This window comes from Phoxinus phoxinus, assembly GCF_949152265.1.
Source record: "Phoxinus phoxinus genome assembly, chromosome: 6".
NCBI lineage: Eukaryota > Metazoa > Chordata > Actinopteri > Cypriniformes > Leuciscidae > Phoxinus > Phoxinus phoxinus.
The window spans coordinates 2888816-2910888 of NC_136881.1; the positions used below are offsets into that span (position 1 = coordinate 2888816).

Consider the following 22073-nt stretch of genomic DNA (forward strand, 5'->3'; position numbering starts at 1 on the left):
AATGATGGAAAGACTCAAGAAGAAGTGACAACATGTAGAAGAACAGGACATTTCTGAATGGTTAGTTGATGAATTTATGAAGCTTATGTGTAGTTATCTTATAGTCACTGATTAGGATATTCTGTCATGATAATATATAAATCGCGTTCCCAGGGGCGGGGTTTATGTAAATTTTATGGTTGGTGATGTCACTAACCCGGGAGGAAGCTCGTGTAGTTCCTACCAGCCGTTTGTTGTAGTCCTTAAAAAGTATCAAAAATATCTTCCTTTGCTTTGAACTTTGAGCATCGTAACTTTGCAGATGTTGTTTATGATCAAACAGCAACATTACACACTAACTACAGCTAGAAAAGTGAAATCATAATCAACCCCTCCATTAAAGAGTTCAAACTCATCCGACGTAAAACATTGCATACAAATGCAGAATGCATGAGCAGACAAGATTTCATACAGAACTAATGATTTTAATGCAAACACACATTTAAAATATCATTCTTAAAAAGAGTCGTGCAATGCATTAATTGCTAACGGCTTTTGTTTAATGTGTTCAAAACCCTTTTTGCAGTGGAAACGTAATTATTTCTATCTGTGGACTAGCACGTCTCTCTGAATGCCAACAGCGTTCATTATGCAAAATTCACTGGGTTAATGATATTATCATCCATCCATCCATCCATCCATCCATCCATCCATCCATCCATCCATCCATCCATCCATCCATCCATCCATCCATCCATCCATCCATCGGTTGATTCTTTCTTTAAGACTTAATTATGTTAATTTACATTTCTGCAATCAAAAGTTTAGGATAATTTGGATTTTTAAAAATGTTTTTAAAAGATGTATCTTGTGTGCTCACCAAGGCTGCATTTATTTATCACTGTAAAAACATTAATATTGTGAAATATTACTTCAAAATATCTCAAGATTTTATGCTTATCTGCTAAAAGCCTGTCTAAATTACGGTAAGTAATTTTATGCAATTCAAAAATATTGTTTAATATCAATATGAAGCAGATGTCCAGCTGCAAGGTGATTATGTATATGCAGTTTTAAGTAGTTAAAACTCATCCGGCGTAAAACATTGCGTACAAATGCATAATGCATGAGCAGAAAATATTTCATACAAAAGTAATGTTTTTAATACAAACACATTTAAAAGATCATTCTCTAAAAAAAAGTTGTGCAATGCATTAATTGCTAACGGCTTTTGTTTAATTTGTTCAAAACCATTTTTGCAGTGGAAACTTAATTATTTCTATCTGTGGACTAGCACGTCTCTCTGAATGCCAACAGCGTTCATTATGCAAAATTCACTGGGTTAATGATATTATCATTATCTTTAGTTCATGAGCACTGACTGAACGTCTTGAAAATTAGTGTAATCACAGCAGATTTGAGTAAGAACCCACAGGACATGTAAAACATCTTAATTGTTTCTCCTGACAGCAATGGGATTAAATGCAAATGCCTCTCAGAAAGAGTCCAGTAATCTCAACAGCGTCTCAGACTGTGCTCAGATTGCTATCAAAGTCAGAGATCGCAATGTGAACTCGAACGAACATTGACTCCGTATTGAAGATATTGTATGGTGATCTGCTAAAGGTCTGTCTGATGATGGTGACTTCTTGAAACCACTCCTGTTACAGCATTTCTGAGGCCTGTCGGGTTTGTCTTCATGTCTCCTCTCTCAGCGGGACATGCTGTGCTGTAGATAAGCGGTGTTCCTGATGAACACTAGTATCACACTAACTTCCCTCCTGTCCGCTGGTTTGAGCCGTAACACACACTCACTGTAGAAGGTTGAGGCGTAACACACACTCACTGTAGAAGGTTGAGGCGGAACACACACTCACTGTGGCAGGTTGAGGCGTAACACACACTCACTGTAGAAGGTTGAGGCGTAACACACACTCACTGTAGAAGGTTGAGGCGTAACACACACTCACTGTAGAAGGTTGAGGCGTAACACACACTCACTGTAGCAGGTTGAGGCGTAACACACACTCACTGTAGACGGTTGAGGCGTAACACACACTCACTGTAGAAGGTTGAGGCGTAACACACACTCACTGTAGCAGGTTGAGGCGTAACACACACTCACTGTAGAAGGTTGAGGCGTAACACACACTCACTGTAGAAGGTTGAGGCGTAACACACACTCACTGTAGCAGGTTGAGGCGTAACACACACTCACTGTACAAGGTTGAGGCGTAACACACACTCACTGTAGCAGGTTGAGGCGTAACACACACTCACTGTAGCAGGTTGAGGCGTAACACACACTCACTGTCGCAGGTTGAGGCGTAACACACACTCACTGTACAAGGTTGAGGCGTAACACACACTCACTGTAGCAGGTTGAGGCGTAACACACACTCACGGTAGAAGGTTGAGGCGTAACACACACTCACTGTAGACGGTTGAGGCGTAACACACACTCACTGTAGACGGTTGAGGCGTAACACACACTCACTGTAGAAGGTTGAGGCGTAACACACACTCACTGTAGAAGGTTGAGGCGTAACACACACTCACTGTAGCAGGTTGAGGCGTAACACACACTCACTGTAGAAGGTTGAGGCGTAACACACTGTAGAAGGTTGAGGCGTAACACACACTCACTGTAGCAGGTTGAGGCGTAACACACACTCACTGTAGAAGGTTGAGGCGTAACACACACTCACTGTAGAAGGTTGAGGCGTAACACACACTCACTGTAGAAGGTTGAGGCGTAACACACACTCACTGTAGCAGGTTGAGGCGTAACACACACTCACTGTAGAAGGTTGAGGCGTAACACACTGTAGAAGGTTGAGGCGTAACACACACTCACTGTAGAAGGTTGAGGCGTAACACACACTCACTGTAGAAGGTTGAGGCGTAACACACACTCACTGTAGCAGGTTGAGGCGTAACACACACTCACTGTAGAAGGTTGAGGCGTAACACACTGTAGAAGGTTGAGGCGTAACACACACTCACTGTAGAAGGTTGAGGCGTAACACACACTCACTGTAGCAGGTTGAGGCGTAACACACACTCACTGTAGAAGGTTGAGGCGTAACACACACTCACTGTAGAAGGTTGAGGCGTAACACACACTCACTGTAGCAGGTTGAGGCGTAACACACACTCACTGTAGAAGGTTGAGGCGTAATCATATGAAAAATCATATGAATCACAGTTCATTTACCAGCCAAGACCAGTACAGCGTCTCAGGCTAGTTAACTTATTTATGTTACTTTGGTCCATCCATCCGTCCATTTGTCTATCTATTCATCTGTTCATCTATCCATCTATCATCCATCTGTTCATCTATCCATCTATCATCCATCTGTCCAACCATCCATCCATTTATCTGTCTCTCTGTCCGTCGTCTATCAATCCATCCATCCATCCATCATTCATCAGTCCATCCATCCATCCATCCATCCATCCATCCATCCATCCATCCATCCATCCATCCATCCATCATTCATCAGTCCATCCATCCATCCATCCATCCATCCATCCATCCGTCCATCATTCATCCGTCTATCAACCCATCCATCTAGCTATCTGTCCAACTTTCTATCCATCCATCAGTTTATCTGTCTATCCATCCATCCATCATTCATCTGTCAATCAATCCATCCATCCATCCACCCACCCACCCATCCATCCATCCATCCGTCCATCAGTCATCCGTCTTTCTGTCAATCCATTCATCGTCCATCATTCATCCCTCCATCTATCTAGCATCTGTCCAACTTACCATCCATCCATCATTCATCCATCCATCTATCATTCATCCATCAATCCATCAATCATTCATCCATCCATCATTCATCCATCCATCCATCATCCATCCATCCATCCATCAATCATTCATCCATCCATCCATCCATCCATCCATCCATCATCCATCCATCCATCATTCATCCATCCAACCATCCATCCATCCATCATTCATATGTCCATCCATCCATCCATCCACCTATCCATCCATCAGTCCATCTGTCTATCCATCCGTCCATCAATAATTCGTCTGGCTGTCTATCCATCCGTCGTCCATCATTCATCCCTCCATCTATCTAGCCATCTGTCCAACTTACCATCCATCCATCCATCATTCATCCGTCTGTCTGTCTGTCTATCCATCCATCCCTCCCATCTATCTAGCCATCTGTCCAACTTACCATCCATCCATCATTCATCCATCATCCATCCATCCGTCCATCCATCATTCATCTGTCTATCCATCCATCCATCATTCATCCGTCTGTCTGTCTATCCATCCATCCCTCCATCTATCTAGCCATCTGTCCAACTTACCATCCATCCATCCATCCATCCATCATTCATCTGTCTATCCATCCATCCGTCCATCCATCATTCATCTGTCTATCCATCCATCCATCATTCATCTGTCTATCCATCCATCCGTCCATCCATCATTCATCTGTCTATCCATCCATCCATCATTCATCCGTCTGTCTGTCTATCCATCCCTCCATCTATCTAGCCATCTGTCCAACTTACCATCCATCCCTCCATATGTTCGTCCTTCCCTCTCTCCGTCTATTTACACACTTACAATGGAAGAAAATACATACAGTTTTGAAACATGAGACTAGTGAAACAAGTAAACTCGATATACAGCCCACATTCATAATTATAGATTCCTCTCATTTTTTATAATTTTGCATGCTCGTGGATTTGGGCCAACAATTCATATTTAATTGTGATATAGCCCGTAAAGCACTGTGTGGAGAGAGCTAACTTGTTTTCCGGCAGAATGGCAGTTTCCACACGGTTGGTTAAACTTGTCGATCTGGTTCTGTCACTGGTGATGAATGATGTTCATGTGGTTAGACCTGGCAGACACAAAGTTGGCTTTTATTGTCAGACTATTGTATCTTTCCATTTATATGTGTGTCTGTATATAAGCTTAGTCCAACGGTTTGATGACGGTGTGCAATGACATTTCCTGCTGTATGATTACTGTAATTCTTGAGTGTTAAAACAGACAAAGTGTCGTTCAAACCAGTTATAATCACTGGTTGCATTTGCCTTGGAATGCTTTTTTTATTTTTGCATGTAAAACTTTAACAGCTTATAATGTTTTGAATTAAAAAGAGGAAAGACACTGATGCACCCTTTATCTTTCAGTCGTTCCTAACAGTCTCATTGTGGCTCCCGACACCCCAAACCCGGCGGTTCCCGAGGGCGGATCCATTAGACTCCTGTGCAACGTCTCCCGAAGCTTCATCGAAGGAATTTACCTGTCGTTAACCTGGTCGGTCCAGAAGGGCTCGTCTCTACTAGAGGACCTGCTGACCTGTGGTCCAGATCTGGGTGTGGCGGTGGGCGACGGGTTCACGGGACGCTACACTGATGGCGGGATGCGTCTAGAAATGGGAAACGGAGTCTCGCACAGTCTCGTGCTCTCCGGAGCGATGCCGGAAGATGGTGGGATGTACGTGTGCTCCGCCAGACTGTGGACGAGAGAGCAGGGAGTCTGGAAGCGGATTCAGGAGAAGACGATGGAAATGGGGGAAGTGACGGTCACCCCCACAGGTGAGATCATTTCTGCATCAGAAGAGGTGCAACATGATAGAAATAGTCTGGAGCACAACAGAATGAAGCCACAACGCGATGGAATTAATTCAGTCGAAATATTTGTAAAAAGTGATGCAACACATAATTATGTTTATTTACATTTCTCATTTTTTAAGAGAAACATTGGAGACAAAATGCATCTATATTTTTAGATTTTCATATTTTACTTGTATTTATATACTATTATAATATTTTTAATTAGCTTAATTTTTAAATTTTTTAAACAAAGGTTTTTGTCATTTTTATTAAGTTTACTTTTTTAATTATGTAAATTAAATCATGTATTATAAATTATATAATACATGATTTAAATTATAAATGATAAATTATTAGATTTTTTTCAATGATGTATATAAAATTATGCATCACAATAAAGTATAAATTATATTAGTTTGTTTTTTAAAATGGTGTAAATTAAATTATGCATTCAATGAAATGAAATTATAAATAAAATATGAGTTTCTTAATTATGTTTATTAAAATATGCATTACATTGAAGTATAAATTATAATAGTTTGTTTTTTAAATTGTGTATTTTAAATTATGCATTACATTAAATTAATTATTATATTATTATTATTTTGTTAAAATTATATGTTAAATTACGCATTAAATTAAATTATATTATATATATTTTTTAATTGTATATTAAATTATGCACTAAATCAAATTAAACTTTATTCGTTTTTTATTATGCATTAAATTAAATTATGTATGAAATTCAATTATAAATTACATTCAAATTCTGTAAAACATTATGCATTGTCAAATCTTGAAAAACAAACATCTATTAATATTAAAGTGTGGTTAAAAGGAAAAGTGAATCTAGTGAAAATTCTGACGTGAACATTTGTGAGTGAACTATTCTTTTAATTCTGTTGCATTATTGCTTTATTCTGTTGTGTTTTTGCTTATCGGTTTAGTTGTGTTGTTGTGCTCTCCTGGGAAACTATAGATTCATGATCAAAGATTATGCCATGAAATAATCTGATTTGATATGATAAAAGTACTTATGATGAATCGCTGTTATGTAATTTGCTCATATGATAAATAAGTTGCATTTGGAGGAAAAAGAGAAACGAAAGAGTTTCGATTATGGTTATTCAATCCTTCCAACGTCTCCCTTGAGAAGAATAGATCTGCTCTATTGTCCAGTTTTCTCTTGTTTAATGTCTTCAGACCTTTCTCATAAACCAGGCTGTGTGAATCCTCGTTGCCGGTGAAATTCCTGTCTGGTTACCATATACACTGTCAATGTTACTGCAGAGCTTTTAATTAAAATCAGGACGACTGCGGGAGAGAACATCCAGCAGACGTTACACAAACTCTCAGAGACTTTGTGTTGTGTGAGATTGTAACCGAAAGATGTTAAGAGAACACAAAGCAGACTGTGCGATCTAAGCGAGACGTACTGAACATCACATTGTTCCCCAGAGAAATGATTGAGAGTTTGCTTGGAGAAATTAAAGGAATAGTTCCCCCGTTTCCTCACGCATGTTATTGCAAACCCAAATTACTTTCTTTCTTTTTTTGTCTAAACTCAAAAGTAGATGTTCTGCAGATTCTTCCTCCTGCTCTTTTTCATATAACAAAAGTATAATAGTAGAAACAGCAAAAAAAAGGCCATAAACGCAGGCCTTGAAAGTGCCATAAAACGCAGGTTTGCCAGCCGGGCTAGAACTGACATTTCCGGAAAGTTCGCATTTGCAAGCGAAGTTTCAAACTCCAGAACGAACTAGGGTTTGGTTGATTTAGTTTGATATGACGTCACACCAGTTCACTCTTCGTTTCCGCTTGAAGTGTATCGGGGCCGTTAACATCAGAACTAACATGAAAATGATTATAAAGTTTGGGTCTGTTCCTCACATTCCTCATAAATCACAATGACTATTAGTGTTATGTTTTTTTTGTAACTATTTCTTTGTTTTGAAGAAAAAGTTAAATGTGTGTTATATATAATTTTGATGTATATGTATAAATTCTATAATAGTATAAAAATAATATTAAAATAACACGCATTTAACTTTTTCTTTATATATATATATATATATATATATATATATATATATATATATATATATATATATATATATATATATATATATATATATATATATACACTCTAAAAAATGCTGAGTTGTTTCAACCAAATTTTGGGTAAAATATAGACAAACCCAGCCGTTGGGTTAAATTTTTACATTACATTTTTAACCCAACATTTGAGTTTGTCCATATTTTACCCAAAATTGGGTTGAAACAACTCAGCATTTTTAAGAGTGTATATAAAATAGTTTTTTTAAATTAATTTATTCATATTTATTCAAATTCATATTTAGTAGTTTTAATTTTAATTTTATTTAGCTTAAATTTTTATAATTTTTTTTATATTTTTTTTCAACGTCATTTTATTTTACTTAGTTCCCAAGGCTACGCCATTAAAAAAATATTTTTAATATCTTTAGGTAATAATAAACGGTAACACTTTATTTTAAGGTGAAGTTACACGTTACTACATATACGTACTATAAAATAACACTAGATTATGCATAATTACAAGTAACTAAACCAAACCTTAACTGTAAGTATACATGTAGTTCATTAATACGGTAACACTTTATTTTACAGTGTCCTTGTTACATGTTACATGTACTTACCATAGTAATAACAGTAAATTATGCATAATTACATGCAACTAACTCTCAACCAAACCCTAACCTTACCATGTAGTTGCTTAATATTACTCAGTACTTAAATATATAATTACACTTTAACAATGATACCTTAAAATAGTGTAACCCTTTATTTAATGGTGACGTAGTTACACGTTAATACATGTACTTACTATACGTATAATAACAGTGAATTATGCATAATTACAACTAACCCAAGCCCTAACCGTAACTCTATAGTAAGTACATATAGTTAATTAATGCTTATTTGAGTAAGTACCATGTAACTACGTCACATTCAAATAAAGTGTAACCCAAAAAACAACATGAGGTTTATGGCTGAAAAAGTCATGTATTTATTTTTGTTATTTTTGTTCCATCTCTGCCTTTTGAAATCCTCAGCTATATATCACCTTCAAATAAAGGGGTTACACCTTATTTTAAGGTGTCATTGTTACAGTGTAATTACATATTTAAGTACTGAGTAATAATAATTAACTACATGGTAGGATTAGGGTTTGGTTGAGGGTTAGTTGCATTGTAATTATGCATAATTTACTGTAATTACTATTGTAAGTACATGTAAGGACACTGTAAAATAAAGTGTTACCGTATGAATTAACTACATGTATACTTGCTATAGAGTTACGGCTAGGGTTTGGTTTAGGGTTAGTTACTTGTTATTAATTATGCATAATTTACTGTTATTGCTATGGTAAGTACATGTAACGTATGTAAAATAAAGTGTTACCAAATAAAGTATAACCCAAGGAACAACATGGGGTTTATGGCTGGTATTTACTGTTATTGCTAGAGTAAGTATTTAATTAATACTTATTTGAGTAAGTACAATGTAACTACGTCACCTTCAAATAAAGGGTTACACTATTTTAAGGTGTCATAGTTACTGTGTAATTATATATTTAAGTACTGAGTAATATTAAGCAACTACATGTACTTACTATAGGGTTAGGGTATGATTAGGGTTTGGTTGAGGGTTAGTTGATTGTAATTATGCATAATTTACTGTTATTACTATGGTAAGTACATGTAACATGTGTTACCAGTGTACCCCCCCCCCCCCCCCAAAAAAAAAAGTCTGGTTATGTATTTTGTATCATTACGATCTGAGTGATTTTTGTTTCTGAAATCCTCAGCGAACTCCCTGACGGTTGTGGTTCAGGACGACAGCACGTTATCCGCCGGAGAGCCGCTGCTGCTCACCTGTTCGGTCTCGGTCCACGCCGAGCTGTCCGTGGAGCTGGAGGTGACGTGGATGCTGAACACCAGCCGCACGCTGGCACACCTGAGCCGGGACGGCCTGAGGAACAGCTCGTCTGAGCTCGTGGACGTGAGGCGCTTGGGGAAGTGGGATTTCCAGTTGAGAGTTCACGGCGTGGAGATGTCCGACACGGGACTCTACTCCTGTAAAGTGAGCGTGTGGGTTCAGCAAATGAGTGGACGATGGTACCAGGCCGCGGAGAAGATTTCTGACCCCGTACGAGTTCACGTTATCAAGCAAAGTAAGAGAAATCATCCTCGTTTCACCAGCCGCGTTTCCATTGCAGATTTGCGCTAAACTTTTGTAAATGTCGTCAAAAAAAATTATTGCGAAATGACGGCGTTTCCATTAACCGATGCTATGCAACTAAAACATAATATTTTCCTCTCACGATAAACCATCCCAAAAATCATGGCATGGGCGTTAGTAGGTTTATATATATCTCAGGCGCTGCACTAGCCGTTATTATTAACGGAAGGAGACGTAGTTGTGTTATCCAATCATTAATGACAAGGAAAGACTCTCAGGCTATGTTTACATGGAAACGATTTGAAGAGAAAACCCAAAAGTGGCGTTGCGTTATCACTTTTTATTCTGCGTTTAGACGAGCGTTATGGGGGGAAAATCTGCGTGCATATGGTGACGCAAAAGTGTGTGAAATTGGATGTAGTGTGCACTCCAGACGGCTAGGTGGCGATGTGAAGCACTGAAAGTGAAAGAGACGCTGACACAGTTTGTCATGTTTAATATGGTAAAGCCGCTGCTTTAACCCTCGGCGCTCTTCACGTGTCGCTCAAAAATGACAGATTTTTATTTATTTATTTTTTTTAATGAAATTAATGCTATATTTTAGTTTGATAATGTTTTGTTATTTTCCTGTACTGGCGCATGCCTGTGACGTAAATGCGTACGCGACGCCTTCACTGTCTAGCAGACTTTTGCATTTTTACCGTTTTTACCCTTTAGACGGGAACGGTGGAGCGTTTTTAAGATTTCCACTCTGGAGGGTGGTTTCACTTTTTTTTGCGTTTTTAAGCCCCAAAAACGCCGTCGCCGTGTAAACGAAAGGCACATCCGATAAAATATTTTTACGTTTTCACCCGCGAGCGTTCTCGTGTAAACAGGGCCTTATACTGTGAGCGGCTCATATGAGGATTTTTTGGGTGTTTCTCCCTCATTTCTGCTTCGAGGTCGTGATTGTGGCATTTCTTTGAGGTTTAGAATCCAATATTCCTGTAAATATTTTGTCTTATTTTGTCTGAATTTAATAAACAACTCTGTCCAATATTCTGTCCAAACACACCGCGTCATCTACGTCAGGTGACTGTAAATGCGCAAAAACTGTTTCCATTGCAGTTTTGCTAAATATTTATTTTTAAATTGAAAAAACCTCCTCATGCAAGCGTAAAAACTTTTTTGAGATAAATGGGAGTTTTTCACGTAATTAGCCACGTTTCCATTTTTTTTCTTCTAAATATTCATACAAAACTATTGCGAAATGACGGCGTTTCCATTAACCGATGTTATGCTACTAAATCGTAATTTTTTCCTCTCGCGAGAAGTCATTTAAAAAATCATGGCAACGAACGTTGGTAGGTTTCGTTCACTAGACATTATTATTATTAACGGAAGGAGACGTGTGTGTGTGTGTGTTATCCAATCATTAATGACAAGGAAAGACCCTTATACTGTGAGCGGCTCATATGAGGAGTTTCTGGGTGTTTCTCACTCATTTCTGCTTCGGGGTCGTGATTGTGGCGTTTCTTTGAGGTTTAGAATCCAGTATTCCTATAAATCTTTTGTCTTTTATGAATTTAATAAACAACTATGTCTCGTATTCTGTCCAAACACAGAATACGAGACATCTACGTCAGGTGACTGTAAATGCGCAAAAACTGTTTGAAACCGATTTGCGAAATATTTCTTTTTCGAATTGCCTGAACAACCACCTCTTGTGAGCGTAAAAATATTTTTGAGATAAATGGGAGTTTTTTGCGTAATTTACGTAATTGTTTTCAATTCGCAATTTCAATTTGCACAATTTGAAGGGTAATGTAAACGCGGCTGACACTGCATCAGTCACGACTCTTAACAATCATGAACACCCCGTTGCATCTCGCATTTTGTGGGTGACATTTCAAGAAAATGCCATCTGAGGCTCGTTACCAGTGCGTATGAATGCGTTCTGCTTCACCCAGAGCTGATGGCCTCATCCATAAAATATTAATTTGATGTTGATTATTTGGTATTTAAATGACATTAAAAGCATATGTCGTTTATATTCGTGCACTTGAAAATATCTTTCCATATGTCAGCTGAGTGTTTCTGTCGATGGCCTTGGGTTGTCTATTAAAAGAGGATTCGCAGACAATTAGGGCTGGATGATATTGCTCAGATATAATTTTCAGCTTTTTAATGGTATGCATATATCTCATTATTTATTTATTCTCTCTGAAATGGCTTTAATTTAGTTTTTTTTTTGTAAATATGTTTGATGAATCATTCAGTAATTGCTGGCACGATATTTAACTAACACACAGTAAATGTTTTTAAAAATAAGCAAGCCATATTTTCCACACTTTTCCCACTGAGAATAATTGTTTTTAAACACAACTTTATTTACTCTTGTTCAACAGTGACAGTAAAGACATGTATAATGTTACAAAAGATTTAATTTCAAGTAAATGCTGTTCTTTTGAACTTTTTACTGAAAGAATCCTAAAAAATTAAATATATCACAGTTTCCACAACACGACTGTTTTCAACATTGATAATAATCATACATGTTTGTTGAGCAGCAAATCATCATATTATACTGATTTCTGAAGGATCATGTGACACTGAAGACTGGAGTAATGATGCTGAAAATCCAGCTTTAATCACAGGAATAAATTACATTTTACTATATATTCACATAGAAAACGGCTATTTAAAAAAATATATATATATATTTCTAAATCTGTCCTGTATATTAATCAAATAAATGCAGACTTGGTGAGCATTTCAATTTAAAAAATCTTACCAACCCCAAACATGTGAACGGTAGTATATACTTGCCTATATATATTTTTGACTAAAATATTTAAATATGTGAAAATTGACTTCGATTAACATTAACATTCGATTAACAGTTTCTTACATAGGCAGTTTAATGGAAATTAATCACCATTTTTGGTTTTGAAGTTTATGTATCTGAGAAGACATAATAAATCAATTATATCATAAAAAAATCTTACAAAAATGTTCATGTTGCCAAATGATCACAAATGTGACCCTGGATCACAAACCCAGTCTGGAGCCGCACGGGTATATCTGTGGCAATAGCAACTATACATTGTATGGGTCAAAATTATAGATTTTTCTTTTATGCCAAAAATCATGAGGATATTAAGTAAAGATCATGTTCCATAAAGATATTTAGTAAATCTCCTACCTTAAATATGTAAAACATGTATTTTTGTGAGTGAATGCAGCACAATCGTGAACATAAATGCACAACTTTAAAGGAGATTTTCTCAATGTTTACATTTTTTTGCTCCTCAGATTCCAAATTTTCAATAGTTGTATCTCGACCAAAATATTGTCCTATCCTAACAAACCACACATCAATGGAAATATTATTTATTCAGCTTTCAGATTATGTATAAATCTAAATTGTAAAAAAAAATTGACCCATGACTGGTTTTGTGGTCCAGGGTCACAAAAGTGTGAGAATATTCAGAATATTGTCCAGCCCTAATAACCGTATACTGTATAAGTATAAAATCTCAGCTAGACCTGTGTGTGTGTGTGTGTGTGCGTGTGTGCGTGTGTGTGTGTGTGTGTGTGTGTGTGTGTGTGTGTGTGTGTGTGTGTGTGTGTGTGTGTGTGTGTGTGTGTGTGTGTGTGTGTGTGTGTGTGTGTGTGTGTGTGTGTGTCTGTGTCTGTGTCTGTGTCTGTGTCTGTGTCTGTGTCTGTGTCTGAGTCTGTGTGTGTGTGTGTGTGTCTGTGTGTCTGTGTGTCTGTGTGTCTGTGTGTGTGTGTGTGTACTAATGCATCAAAGGCCTGTGGGTGGCCGTTCTGATGGAGAACCGCTGTCGAGATCTACAGGCTAAAAGCCAGTCGCTCATGTAGACGTCACAGTTAATTGCTCGGGATCTCGTTGTCAGCGTGATTAACAGAGAAGAGCTTCAACCTGTTTATTCTGTGCGGAGATACAGAGGAAGAGAAGGAGTAGTTCACCGTAAAAGGGAAGCTCTGGAGTTGCTTACTCGTCTCGTTGATTTTGAAACATGTTGAATTTTGTTACAGCAGATTGTCAAGATCCAAAATTGACAGAAAATATCATAAAAGTCATGCTAACTTTGTGTAATGCGTCTTCATTAGCCGTGTTTGACTTGTACAATCTAAATAGTAATATAAAATATAAAAAAATCCTAATAAAAATAACAAAAGCACATAACAAAATGACTAAAAATGAAACTGAAGCTGAAAATATCAAAATATGAATCTATAATGGTATATAAACAACACTTATGATCACACACATTCATAAACCCCTGCAGATTTATATGCATTTCATGATCACACACTGTTGGAATGCATTAAATGCTGTTTATTTCAACACAGTGTAGACAGATAGTAGACTGTAGGGGTGTAACCCCGGTGTCCTGGCCACGTTCCCTCCAATGGCCCTTGCCAATCATGGCCTCCTAATAATCCCCATCCACTGAACTGGCTCTCTCCTCTCTCTCCACCTGTATCTGGTGTGTGGTGAGCGCGCTGGCGCCGCTGTACTGTGGCCAGTGGATGCTCACACTGGTGGTGGTTGAGGAGACTGTAAAGTGCTTTGGGTGTACAGTAGTACAAATGAAAAGCACTAAATGCCTCATTCATTCATTCATTCAGAGACTTGTGGGATTTGCCTTGGTTGGCAACATGCCCAGTGCATTATGGGTGTTGAAGTTTCCCTACCTATAGTATTTGGCAAAAGGGAAAACAACTTCTTTGTTTTCTCTAGTCAAGAGACTTTGTTTTGGTAGCTGCAATAAAAAAAAAGCCTCTCTACTGTAAAAGACAGCGCAGTTTTTATTGAAAGCCCATTTTTCCAGCATTGAAGTACCCCTTTAAGTGTTCCTAAACACTCTGGGAATATACTTCAGTTAGATTCTACTCATAAAGGAAAATATAAATGTATGTAGAGATTAAATATGTATATTTCTTGTGTTCATTCTCTCGTCAGCACCGGCGATATCCATTCGGCTCAGCGGCAGGAGACAGTGAACATGTTGACGCCTCTGTACATGTTACCTTCTCCACTCCATTTGTGTTCTTTGCTTTTTCAACATTGATAATAATAATAAATGTTTCTTGAGCATTAAATCCTCATATTATACTGATTTCTGGAGGATCATGTGACACTGAAGACTGGAGTAATGATGCTGAAAATTCAGCTTTGATCACAGGATATAAATTATAATGTACTTTATATTCAAACAGAAATAAATTATTTCAAATACTAATAATATTTCACAATATTACTGTTTTTACTGTATTTTATATTAAATAATTGCAGCCTTGGTGAGCATAATAGACTTCTTTCAAAAACATTGTTTTAAATCTCACTGATCCCAAATTGCTGTCCAAGTGGTTTCCTTTAGTATTTGGCATGTTTTTTTTTCTTTTTTTCTCAAATTTCCTAGAGAACAAAAAGTTAGATTTAGGTATGGCTTAGTGGGTTTCAATGGGTTTTAATGTAAGAAATCCCCACCAGCATTGCACACAAACAACCTGAGCCATAAAAATACATCACGTATTGTCTGTGACTTCTCGAAGTGATGTGACGATAAACATCTTGGTTGGTACACATCTGGAAACACTAGCACAACAGCAGATTAATCTATAAAGAAATTGCCTCCAGATCGCAGGACTCTTGACTTTTACTGCATTAAAAATAATAATTTGAAGAGCATTAGTGTTTGTGTGGTAAATCCACACCCGCTCACACACGTACTGTACTTACACAAGCTCTTTAATCTCTGAGAATTAAATGCTATTATTGCATTATGTGAGCACAAACGTCTGTAAAAACGTTAAAGAGAATCTCATTGTGTTTCCAGATCTTTAAATATGACCTATTATGCCCTTTTACAAAGTCTTGATGATGTTTCTAGGCTCTACTAGAACAGGTTTTCCTGCTTGAATGTTAATTATTTTCCTCATATTCTCCATTGTTGCGGCTCCTCTCTTCCCGGTCTGTCAGTAACACTCTGTTTACTTCCTGTCTCTATGAAGCCCCTCCTTCTGAATAGCACACTGTGCTCTGATTCGCTGGCTGGATCAGTGTGTTGTGATTGGTCGAGCGCTTCTAGTGTGTTTGGAATATGTCCCGCCCCTTACCATAACCGCCAGTTTCAACACATTACTAACTATCTCAACCAGGCCCCGCCCCTTTATTCTGCATATTAATGATTTAAATTAGGCATATTGTGACGTGTTCGTTCCCGGATAAAACTCAAGACTACAATGGAGGCGTTTCAGGAGTTCAGAAACAGTAGACGCGTTTCCTTTACAGATTTGCGCAAAGCTTTTGCGATTTTTTCAAAATTTCGATAACAAACAATTGCGTAATGAAGGCGTTTCCATTAACCAAAGTTATGCGACTAAAACGTAATTTTTTCCCTCTCGCGATCAGTTGATATGATTTATATATATATCTCAGTCTCCGCACTAGCCATTATTTTTAACGGAAGGAGACGTAGGCTTGATATCCAAGCATTAATGGCAAGGAAAGATCCATGTGAGCGGCACATATGTGTTTCTGGGTGTTTCTCCTTTATTTCTGCTGCAAGCTCGTGATTGTGGCATTTCTTTGAGGTTTAGAATCCAGTATTCCTGTAAATATTTTGTCTTTTATGAATTTAATAAAGAAATATGTCTCGTATGCTATCCAATCACACTGCGTCATCTACGTCAGGTGACTGTAAATGCACAAAAACTGTTTCCATCGCAGATTTGCGAAACATTCCTTTTTTGAATTGCGTGAAAAACCTCCTCATGCGAGCGTAAAAACGTTTTTGCGATAAATGTGAGTTTTTGCAAAATTGACGTGTTTCATTTAAAGGTACAATGTGTACGAATTTCTCCCATCTAGCGACGAAATTGTAAAACGAATAGTGCTCTCTAGCGCCTCGCTTTTTCAAATGCGTGTTGCAACTACGGTAGCCGTTACGTACCAAGAAGCGATGACAACATGTCTTCCAATAGCACTTCATCGAGGTTAACTACATGTTCTACTGTTATGCATAATGAATTACACAACCAAGCAATGAAAAAAAGCTTGAAATTTAGACACGTAACATTGACTTACCTGTCGAGAAGAAAGCTCTAAACTTCAGTGTCCCTTTCAAAGTCTTTCTCCTTCATTAGCTCTTTCCACCTGGGAAAAGCTATCCCCATATTTACCCTCGTTTTTTTAATTCTCCGGTCACGTTTCCTTTTAAATAAATTTTTTGCTTCTATGGAGTTACCTGTCGCATGTAAATAAAGATAAGAAATGATTTGCTTACGAGGATAAGTCAGAGGTAATAGTAATTGGCAGAGGTAATTTTACACCAATGAGGACATATTTATGAATAAAGACATTGATTTTAGCTAATAAAATACTTAAAAAACTACACAGTGTACCTTTAAGCGTATTTTCAATTCGCTATTTCAATTTACGCAATTTGAAGTATAATGGAAACGCGGCTACTGACACTCATATAGAGAATAACTGTTGCTGGAGGGACTTTTTCAGCAACATTACGCACTAAAGACAGATAAACATGTGAAAAAGCATAAAAAAAAGCGGTCCTCTTTAAAAGAGCAACTTTTACACTCGTAAGATCAGCTTTGAACATTTTGGCTCTCGTTCCTCCACGCGGTTCCAAGAAACCGGTCTCATGCCGAAACGCCGACCTGTAGAACTGCTAATGTTTGAACTTGAGAACATGTTTTTGTGTGGGACGCTGAAAAGTATTATTGTTCTCTCCTTTATTTTCTCACTTCCTTCTCTTTAGACGCTTTGCTAAAAGGCCAGCATGATTACTCTTGCCTTCTGGGATGCATCTTTATGAGCAAACTCTAGGCAATATATAATCACCTGGAAACATATTTGATGTAGGATTTACAAGTTTGATGGTGTAGAAACTTCTAGTAAATTAGAAACTAGTAAAAAAAAAATATTGGGTGTTTTTGTATTTATGTACATTGTTGGTTCTTTGTGTGTACGCATGTTGAAACTCAAGCAAAAATATCCCCGTGGGGATGATAAACTAATCAATCAATAAATTAGTAGTTTTTTTTATGATATAAAATTTACCAATAATCTTTGCTTTACTGTGTTCCTTTAAAAAAGACTCTTCAAAGCTACATTTATTTACAGTAAAAACTGTAATATTGTGAAATATTATTACAATTTAAAATAACTGTCTTATGTGAATATATAGTAAAGTGTAATTTATTCAGCATCATTACTCCAGTCTTCAGTGTCACATGATCCTTCAGAAATCAGTCTAATATGATGATTTGATGCTCAAGAAACATTTATGATTATTATCAATGTTGAAAACAGTCGTTAAACTGATTCTTTTTATTTTTCAAGATTCTTTGATGAACAGAAAGTTCAGAAGAACAGCTTTTATTTGAAATCAAATCTTTAACATTATAAATATACACTCTAAAAAATGCTGGGTTGTTTCAACCCAATTTTGGGTCAAATTTGGACAAACCCCAAACGTTGGGTTAAAAATGTAATTTAAAAATGTAACCCAACGGCTGGATTTGTCCATATTTGACCCAAAATTGGTGTCAAGTGTAATTAGTGTACTTAGTGCATCTTTGTTGAATAAAATATTTTGAACGGGATCATTAGTAGGGAAGGTAATCGTGATGGCCTCACAATAAGAGTATTAAGATAAGAGTTATTGAAAGTATCGACTATAAATATAGTTCATGCGTCAAAAGGTTTTAATGAAAGGTTCATAAATAGTCTTAAAATTTACTATTTGACCAAGTGTTTGTGCACTGAATAAAAATTGGAGTAGGACTTACTTTGAAATTTTTTTCACAGAAATTGCTAGTAAATTTTAAAAATAATTGCGAAGAAACCGCAAGTAAAACATTCAATTTAATGTAAAATTTTGAAGTAAAAAGACTGAAATAGTATTTTCTTAATAGTACCTTCTACAATAATCTGCTTTTTATTTCCAACTTTAAAAATAAAATATTTTTTTCTATGTTAATCAGAATATAACGCTGCTGTTCACACTCACAGTTCGGAGAACCGTTCTTTAAAGAACCATTTTAATATTCTAAAGAACCTTTTGTAGAATGAAAAGGTTCCATAGATGTTGAAGGTTCTTCATGGAACCATTGATTCCTATTGAGAAGCTTTATTTTTGATTGTAGTGACATGAGCAATAGCTAGTGATGCTTGACTTTGCAAACGCCACTAATAAAGACATTTTCATCTTGACAGAACGGACAATGCACAGTGTGTAATATCCAATCCACAGCTTTTGACGTGTGTATCTCTCCTTCCAACATTGTTTTCAGACGAGTGCCAAATGACTCAGTTCTTGTTCTTGTATATTTGTCTTGTTGTGTTTGCTCTTCACTCTAAAAAATGCTGGGTTTTGGGTCAAATATGGACAAACCCAGCCGTTGGGTTACATTTTTAAATTAAATTTTTAACCCAACGTTTGGGTTTGTCCATATTTTACCCAAATATTTGGGTTAAAACAACACATAATTTTTTAGAGTGTATCATTGAGCTCTTTAATACACGTGATCTGGATGTCTTTATTTCGTCTCCTCGGAGAAACGTGTGTGTGTGTGTGTGTGTAGCACGTTTGTTTGTGGCCTATTTTTGCATTGCGAGATCAAAGTCTGTGTTGTCTTGATAGTGAAGGTGCTGTCGTCTGCTATCGTGTGTCTGATGAGTGTAATAAATGTCGTCGCACACTCTGTAGTATTTGGCGTGATCATCCGGTGTTGAAGAGCAGTGTGTTTGTGGACGACTCTCGATCAAAGCAGTGAAGTGCACTAACATCACGCTGACGTACTGTACCGCCTGAACCCATGCCATATGCTCACACATCTCATTGTTGTGGAAACAGCTGAAGTCTCTGTCAGGATTTCAGGAGACGTTTTTCATGTTGTCTTGCACTGATGGATGACTTGCTCAAACTCATTAGCGTTAATGACTTTAAGACCCGGTGAGCCCAGCAACCAGCACGTTAATTCTAGTCTCTATAGTGTTATAGTGTGTGCGTGTGTGTGCGCGAGTGTGTGTGCGTGTGTGCGTGTGTGTGTATTCATGAGTTGCTTGGTTTTCAATTATTTTAACTTTTTATATTTTATTTTATAACATTATATTTTTATTTTTATTTTATTAACCTTCTTTTCTGATTTATTTAAGAAGAGAGGTTTCTCTATTCTGTTTTGATTTCCAAATTTACATTTTCATTTATTAATCAAAATTATAATTATATATTGATTTATTCTGTTTATTTATTCTGTATTCTGATTTCTAAAATTATATTTTGATTATTCAATTTATATTTTGATTATTTATATATTTATTAATATTTTTATAATTTATATTTAATTATTAATTATTTAAGTATTCCATAATGTTTTTTAAATCAAATTAAATTAATAAATTGATAACATATTGATAACATATTATTTATTATAATATATAATAGTTATATATAACTATATATAATAGTTATATTTTATTCTGATTCATAAAATTATTATTTATTTATTGATTCTCTTTCTGTATATTTTGATTCACTTTTTTTTATAAAATAATTTTAATTTAAGTGTTTCTTCAGTCAGTTACGTGTTCTAGTCGTATTTAGTTATATTCTGATCCTACCACCGTAAGTGAGTCTCTTCTATTCCCAATAATTTCGAGATGATCAGGTGTCCATTGGTTACTAATCTCCAGTTCAGTGCTGATGAGAAACGGCCCGGATCATGTGACCTGTAATCTACACTCCGCTTTCTCGTCTCATCCGTCTCTCTGTATTTGAATAACAACTCCACCAAACACACGAGGACTAACCTGATGCTCCAACGGCTCATTCTTCAGACAGGTGTGCAGAAAACCAGAAGAAAGTGCGAGAGAACCAAATGGAGAGAGGAAGACGGAGACAAAAGCACGCTGAAAGGAGAGAGCGAGTGTGAGATAAAGTCTGATAATGCAGATTGAATGTCTGGAGTGGAGAGGCTCTTAATGAACCGTGATTGACAGTCACTTTGAGAGCCTCGTTTCGTTCCCAGGACACTCGGTTCCCGTCCATAGCGACCGGCTATAGAGCTCCGCTCAGACATTCATCTTGTCTGCTCTGTAAAGAAACACTTTGTAGACCTGCTCTCGTCCTGTCTTTATTTATCTTTCTTTAACTGGAACTCTCTCTTTCGCTGCCTGGTTCTCCTCACTTGATCCCAAAAGTTCATAACCAAGCTGTGCTCGGAATGAGAAAGGTCTTCAGCTAAAGAAACAGACTCAGTAACTAACTTAAAAAAGTTATTAGTTGACTGGCAATGCTGAAATTTTTTTATTATTAATCAGCTTTCATTTTAATCTTAGAGTCGTAATTTTGTTAATGCTTTTGTCGATTTTGTATGTTTTATTTTTAATTTGTTTAATTTTGAATTTTTTACTACAACTTCTGTTTTATGTCTATTTCTAAGCATTTAATTTAAAATATTTGCTTCTAATATTATTTATTTTTGCTATTTTTAATTTAATTTTAGTTACCAATGACTGGGGCTGGGTTGAACCATCTAAATTGTCTAGTTTTATATGAGAAATGCTGGTTTTTGCTTCCACAAGCAGGTTAAATTGACTATTAACTTTAATATCTCAGCTGCTTTTCCTATAGATAGGAGATTTTAATTCTTCTGTATCTCAGTATAAAGACCCCATCTTGTGTTTCATACAAGATCTCGAAGATTTGCCAATGTCTGCAATCCAAAGTCAAACTTAGTCAATCAAACAAAGTCTATCTAGAAACATTTTTTATTTTTGAGCACATTTTTTTGTATTAACCCTTTGATGCTCTTCGTTTGATGGTCAAAAGTTACAGAATTTGAAATGATTGTACTATATTTTAGAGCAATAATGTTTTTTTATTTAATATTTTGCATTTTTAGGTGATTTTATGGTATTCATTTATATGTATGCAGGAGTTATAATCCATTTATTCACTTTTTGAGCATAGACCTGAAAATGAAACTTCCAGCTTCAACTTTAAAAAAAGTAAAAAAAAACTGAACTTGAAAATAGTTATACATTTTTTTTTTTAAATTATTATTAGGAAAAATGCACTAAAATAAAAATATATATTTTTTTATTTTCCAAAACACGTTTTACTCTAAAACTGTGAGAAAATCAAAGCCATAAATCTAAACAAGCTCCAAATTTGAGGTCATTATTTCATAAAATGAGCTTTTAGCGAGATTTTGTTTGGCCGCAGTACCAA

At 36.3% G+C, this 22073-nt stretch overlaps 1 protein-coding gene across 1 annotated transcript in view; it reads left to right on the forward strand.

Moving 5' to 3' along the window:
- The window catches only part of ptgfrnb (prostaglandin F2 receptor inhibitor b), a 48713-nt gene that overhangs the window by 4800 nt on the left and 21840 nt on the right, over positions 1 to 22073 (forward strand). The window contains exons 3-4 of the mRNA XM_079615928.1: positions 5155 to 5562; positions 9431 to 9796. Coding sequence (XP_079472054.1) covers positions 5155 to 5562; positions 9431 to 9796 — 774 coding nt within the window. The remainder of the gene's footprint in view (positions 1 to 5154; positions 5563 to 9430; positions 9797 to 22073) is intronic.